Source organism: Aulonocara sp. 'chitande type north' Nkhata Bay, linkage group LG17 (assembly GCF_057382095.1).
Source record: "Aulonocara sp. 'chitande type north' Nkhata Bay isolate Kocher_YH1m ecotype deep benthic linkage group LG17, A_spYH_male_GT1.1, whole genome shotgun sequence".
In the NCBI taxonomy this organism is placed as follows: Eukaryota; Metazoa; Chordata; class Actinopteri; order Cichliformes; family Cichlidae; genus Aulonocara; species Aulonocara sp. 'chitande type north' Nkhata Bay.
The window spans coordinates 20076978-20083951 of record NC_141360.1 but is presented as its reverse complement, the minus strand read 5'-3'; the positions used below and the strand labels follow the sequence as shown (position 1 = coordinate 20083951).

Sequence of the window (6974 nt, the reverse complement as noted above, 5' to 3'; positions counted from 1 at the left end):
TATTTTAAGGACCCTTTTAACTCTTCCAAGACTCATTCAGCCTCCTCAGCAAAAAGAACAAAGACTCAGAGAAAACATTAATGGGCCTTTACAGCATCATCTCCCACCTAAAATTTCAACCAGATCAAAATACAACTTTTTCTACCTTAAATCACCATCACATTTTCTTAAAATAATAAATTCTTCTTCTTTCTGCTGCTTTCTTTAGGGGTCATCTGCCTCCATCTCACCCTACTGGTAACATACCATTATTGTAGGGTCTTTGCCTTACAATATAAAGCTACTACTGTCACTCCTCAATCTGTCCTCTTCTCTTTCTTATTAGTCTTCTTCCATCTTCTCAGCACAGTCTCTTCACTCCTTACATTTTCTTCTCCATCCTTAATCACTCTAACCTGCTGCACATCCTTTCCAGCTCACTCTGCTGAGCCAATAGATACAATTCCTTTTCTCCTTCTTCAGTGTCCATCCTAACACACAGCTCACTAGAAGCCTTTTTCTTTGCCTGCTCTCTCTTTGCTGGACGCCTACTTCCTCTGTCATTTCCTCTTCATTTGAATGCATTTGGATATGTTTTGCTTCCGTCGCTGTCAACCACACTTTCAGATCTACTCATGTGAGCCTCTTTGAGCAGATTGCATGAATCATCGCTCTGTTTCATTCACAAACCTGCCGACAACCTGCGCCTGCGCCCAACACACATACACGCACACTTCTCCAAGCTCCGCCCCTCCCGCGGAGTGAGACGAAGACCCGATGGTGAATGAGTAACACTCATTGAGAGGAGCGACAGACAGCGGCTATCTGTTCGTCTTTCTGCCGGTGTTGTTCGGAGCCGCGGGGACAGGTAAGACCGTCTCTGCTCACCTGACAGTCCCAGACTTGACCTCAAACGCGTTCCCGCTCTGTGTTACTTCTCCTTTAAACAGCACTTTCACGGTGGTGATGTTTACAACTAACAGTACCTTCAGAATTTGACTAGAATGTATTTTTAAATATATTAATATTTTAAATTGTTTATTTCTTACTTGTTTTGTTGCTATTATTTTCACAAAAATATTTTTTTAATATTTGTTTCTCCTATGTTTATTAGATTAATAAGGACATTTATAAAATGTATAAATTGCAGTTTAACTTCACTGTGTCTCGCTAATCATCCGATAATATGTATTATTATTATTGTTGTTATTAATAATAATAATAATAATAATAATAATAATAACAATTATTATTGTTGCTCCCTGATATTGTCTTATTAAGTGTTTTATTTGGTAGGTTTCAGTGTTTTGTTGCATTTAAACTCAAACTTAATTCAACCAAAAATCTTTAAATGGCACAACTTAGTCAACAAGAAATATACAGAGTCATCTAATGTAATCCTACAAACTGTCTCCTCACTGGATTAATGCTCTACTGAGATAAAACATTACCAGTGTTTTATATGACTGGTTTAACTAGATGAAGACTTACCTGCTTCTTTCTCATGAGATTGAGAATTAATACTGAACAGTGATGTGATGCTAACAAAATCCCTTAAAATTCAGGATGTCGGAGTCCTTTATTTTCAAGTCGGAGTCCTTTATTTTCAAGCAAAGCCTTTATAAGTGGGAGGTATGGCTCTCGAGGAACAGGAGGATTATGCAGCAGCAAAGCTGTTTTTTCTTCTGGAAGTACAACATCCAGGAGGAAAAAATTTCAAAAGCTAATTTTTTGGCAAAGTCAAACCGTATTATGATTATATACATGCATTTTTATGTGGAGGTAACCACTGAAATTACAGTTAATTTACAGAAAGCTTAAACTTAACTGCCCAAATAATTGCCCAGAGACATTTAAAGGTGGTGAGACTTGTTTCAAGAAGGACTCTGTGCATGAACATCATTGATTATCTGTTTATGTAGAGTTATAAAAACTTATAAAAATGAGTAGAATGTCAGTGAAGATGTTTAAATTATTTCATTGACTTTAAAAATATTTTTGTTTCCCTCCACAGGTCTTACTGCAGTGATGTTATCACTCCTCTTCCTCCTTCCTCCCTTCTTCCTCTTCACACCCGCCTGGACATTGGAGTTTCGGTATCACAACAACCATGAGATTGAGCAGTACCTCAAGCAGGTCAGCACCTCGAATCCTGACATCACACACCTGTACAGCATCGGCCAGTCTTCAAAAGGTAACCCTGCTCCTGCTGCTTCCTGTCCCACCTGTAATTCTGAGACTTAGTTGGGAGTTGAAATGACAAAAGGTGTGAAATGACAATTTGTGATGATCACAATAACAAGATTTCCTGGGCGGATGTGTTCCTCGTGAAGACTTCCCACACAGCCATGTGTTTAGCTTTTTTTATTAAAGTCTTTTTGTTTTGATAGCCATTATCAGATACGGTGAAAAAAGAATAAAGGAGGTTATTGTTCCTGCGCCAATGTCTTGGGGCTTTTTTGAGATCAGGAGCTCTTATTTAAGGGATATCCACCCAGCAGCAGCTCAGTGAAAGAATCTAAAAAGGTAATTTTGCCAAATGTGTAAACAGTGTTGAGGTTTGAGGCTGAGGCAGCTGCTGCTATAAGCCGGTGCTGCAGAAATGAAAATGAACCGAATCTGGTTAAAAAGTGAACCGTTTCAGCTTTCTCAGCTCGACTGACAGACCGGGATATTTTATTTCTGCTGCAATAATCTTTTTTGTTCTCTTCATGATTCAGTTTGTCAAGATCAAGAAATGTTTCTAACTTTCTCTATATTTCATTGCATTTGATATACAAAACTGCATACATTAATGTCTTGCATTAATGACTTGCACAACCACACATGGAGTCCTTTTGCACTACTTCCAAACACTTCGCACCTGTCCTCTCCTGTGTGCCTTTTACGGAGCCCCACAAGGGACAATTGGAGAAAAAAAATGAAGATGAAGTTTTGCAAGATCCCGCAAAACTTTTACTCAGGAGCAAGATCCCGGCCGCATCCTTCGAAGGACACGGCCCACGTAGACCGCGAAGGCCTGGTCCTCCGAAGACTGACAAGGCTGGAAGTGCAAGGCTGTGAAATGGGATGGTCTAGCCTTCAGATTTGCGCCACCACCTGTGTCAGTTATCTGCTCCTTGCTATCTAAAATATAACGGGACACTGGAGTAAATTCGCTACCATCTCACACTTCTGTTTAATCAGTTTTCTGTTTGACGTTTATTTAGCTGTGTGAAAACTATAACTTTAATCTCAGCCAAACTGTTTTACTGAGGAACAAATAAAAAACTGAAAAAAGCCAAACAATAACATTTTTAAGTTGCCTAAGTGACTTATATATCATAATCTGAGTAGCGAAAGGTTGCAGGGGTTTTGAAAATGGTGTGCTGGAAGTCCACTGTTCTCGCCGGCTTTAGTAAGCCTTGAACCCCCCAACTAGCTATCGAGCTAGTGGGTAACAGACATCTCAAAAAACATTGGAGCACTTTTGCAAATATGTGATGTCTTGATAAATCAAGCAGATATTTGAAGTTACACACCTACATGGTAAATGGCCTGTATTTATATAGCGCTTTACTAGTCCCTAAGGACCCCAAAGCGCTTTACATATCCAGTCATCCACCCATTCACAAACACATTCACACACATTTTCAAATATCTTGAAAGTTTATTTTGTGACCCAGAAAGAGTAATATTAAAACTACGGAGCTGCCCCCAATTGTTGGTAACTGGAATTGGATGGGCCGCGCTATGAATTCTGGGATAGGTTGGGCCACGAAAGATATATTCGACCCATCCTTCAAATTCGGGGAAATGAACCGCATTTGGAGGAGACTTTGAATTGGGACAGCCTTCATCGACTGGCTGTGACGTAATCGGCCTTCAAATGCGGCCTCCGAAGGATGCAGCCTAGGGATTGGGACATAGCTCCTGAGTTACTTTTGCGAGATCTCGCAAAATCTTTTGCAGGATTTCACCAAATTAACTCTGGATCTCGCAAAATTTTTGCAGGATCTCGCAAAAGTTCATCTTAATTTTTTTTCCTCCAATGTCCCTTGCGGGGCTCCGTAGCCTTTTCTTTTGTTTTGTATATATTTCTCCTGTTTATTATTAATTGCTTCTTATCCTCCTGTCTGTGAAACATGCCTCATAAATGAATATCGCTGGCTGGCTTTATATTTCTAAAAGTATGAGCAAAATCAGTCTGTGTGAAGCTGGCCACTGTCTAATCACAGTCATCTGCATTTGAACATTTGAAACTTGAATACTTTAAATCTTCATCTACTAAACTTTCACTTCTGAAACAAATTCTGGTTTTTTTACATTCTGAGATGAGACATTAGGTCATAATGGGACTTCCTACTTTCCAAATATTAGAAGACAACCTTTCACAATCCTGCAACACAACACCCTCTTAACAATTTTCTCTTGTGTGCGTATCATATATTGTGCTGTGCAAGTCTTGGACTTGCTGCTAAAAAGCCAGACTTGCTCTAAAGCACACGGGTCAAACTCCAGTCCTCCAGGGCCGGTGTCCTTAAATTTTAACATGTGTCCCTGCTACAACACCCCTGAATAAAATTAATAGGTCATTAGCAAGTCTATAGATCTTGACTGCATGCTGAGGTGGCAGTTTAGCCATTTGATTTGTGTTACAGCAGCTCATGAGTGAATTAACATGTTGCAACAACAGTACTTTTAGAAGTACAAATTTCCAAACAGTTACATTTACTTACATTTATTTGAGTAGGTAGGGTTACGGGTTGCCACCTCAGCATGCAGTCAAGTTCTATAGAGTCTTGCTAATGACCTACTAATTTTATTCAGGTGATCTGCACATGTGAGTATGTACAGAGGAGGTCAGGAGTAGAGATCCAACAGTGTGAGTCTACAGCCATCTGTACAAAACAATGGACACTGTGTGACTCAGTTTGGGGCTTCATTTCAACCAGTGATGTTGATCTTCTCAAATTTAATGAAATTACAAATGCAGTACCACCAGATTTTGATCCAGCTTTCAATACCATCTGGAGAGCATCTGATTGCCAGCACCTTCATTTTTTCAGCAGGACAATTATCCCAGACCACGATTTGTGCAATTCTTATTGGTTTGGAAAAAGAAAATGACAATTTCATCCATTTAACATTAAATGTCTGACAAAAAGTGAGTAACAATGAATTCCGTTTGAGGCGACTGCAGGAAATACAGTACAGCAGATGTAGATTTAGGTGATCATAAAGCTTTGAAACACAACCTGTTCTTAGACTGATTCCCTTACATGTAGACGCCACAATAGGAATGATGGATAATTGATGAAGCATCGGGCATCCGCCTCTATACCCACCACCAATGACTGACTGACCTGGATCTATCTGTTGGTGGATCGCATGACTGGACAGTAAATAGTTTCTAATTTAATCCCAGACTGCTTAATCTGACACACACACAGAGCTAATCTGAGCTAATCTGGGACACCAGCTGGCCTCCGTCCAGCCCGAGTGTGTTTATGCATTTTTCAGTCTCATCTTGTCTTTGTGCAACGAATCAGTTTTTCCCTCAGGCTGCTGCTCTGATGACTGAGTCACACTTTGCCGTGATTTACGTGAGTGTGTGTTCCTGGCTTGTTGAGACTTGTAGTTTCATTCATTGAATAACCAGTAGTACTGGCAGTACAGTTACAGAAGTGTGTGTGGGTGGGTGGGTGTGTGTGCCTGTGAGGAAACTGACTAACTGAGAGTTAAAATTTAAACCTCAAAACTGCAGGCTGCCAAACCAAAGCACAGAGTTCAAAGACACTGAAAGAGCAAAGAGGAATTAAAGCCTTTGATTAAAAATATTAACTTATTTTAGTTTCTTCTAATACAGCAGATAAAGATTATTTATTGACCTTTAGTTTACTGCAAACATTAAAAAAGTTTCACGTAAAACACGTGAAAGATGCATTGATATGATTCTTTCTAACCAGCAGGGGGCGACTCCTCTGGTTTCAAAACAAGAAAAAAACATATATATATTTTGAAACATGAGAAAATGAGCCCGATTCCCACTTCCTCATATCTCATTATGAGCCTCAGTTTCACGGTTTTTAACAAATCACAACCCTCATTTTGTAAATTTTGTCTCCATATAAGGTCAAATGTGTGATAAAGCAGAGTGCTGTTTGGCATGGACACGTGGTGATGGACAAGCTGAACATTTAGTGTTCCTCTCCCTTCAACGTATCTGAAACTGATCTTAAAGTAAAATGGTATTCCAGATGTTTCCAGAAATAAAATGGAAGTGAACAGGGGAATAAATGTGCAGCTGCAGTTTCTCTAGTTCCCATAGACTCTTAAAATGAACAACTTTACAGCAGAAATAATCAAGCTTATAGCCTGATATAAAAATTGTTAAAATATAAAAAACTTGACTGAAAGTCAGTGAAACAGATCTGGTGGAGTGATAATTAATTTTCTACTGTTTACTTAATTGGACTGTGGACCTTGTAATTTTTAATACATAACTAGACAATTAATAATATAAAGAAATAAGGAGTGGACTTTTACACAGTAGTGCATACTAATCTGAAGGCTCCAGAATTTGTTAAGGACACAGGGAGGGCCCTGCAAGGATGGATTCTGGTGGCTTATCATCAAACTGACCTCCAAAGACAACAGATAGCAGTAATTCACAGGATGCAGGCAGAAAGGCATCATGGGATACTTATGTGGACAGAACAGAGTCACTGGATGTGAAGAGAGAGAGCACTTTTACGTTCACATGTTTTGAATTGCTGCTTACTTTCTTAGTACTGAATGTTGACCATATTGAATATTGTAATTCATTTTTCTCCTCAGTCAGTCTGTCAGCTGTGAACGCTCACAGCAAATTTAGAGAAGCAGGTCTCTGGAGACCGGGTGGACATTCAGAGTTTTATTTGTTTTGTTGTTTTTATTGTTGGTTTCTGTCATATTTTGTGTGTACTTGCTTTTATTGCACGTTGTCACTGTGAAAAGCTTTGCTGTAGCAAATA

The 6974-nt window shown here is 39.2% G+C and overlaps 1 protein-coding gene across 2 annotated transcripts in view; it reads left to right on the top strand.

The window, feature by feature from the left end:
• Positions 1 to 746: 746 nt before the first annotated feature.
• LOC147310004 (carboxypeptidase M-like) overlaps positions 747 to 6974 on the top strand; it is a 29654-nt gene continuing 23426 nt past the window's right edge. For both annotated transcript variants that reach the window (XM_086269330.1, XM_086269329.1), the window contains exons 1-2: positions 747 to 847; positions 1994 to 2173. In XM_086269330.1, coding sequence (XP_086125456.1) covers positions 2008 to 2173 — 166 coding nt within the window. In that variant the 5' untranslated portion in view covers positions 747 to 847; positions 1994 to 2007. The remainder of the gene's footprint in view (positions 848 to 1993; positions 2174 to 6974) is intronic.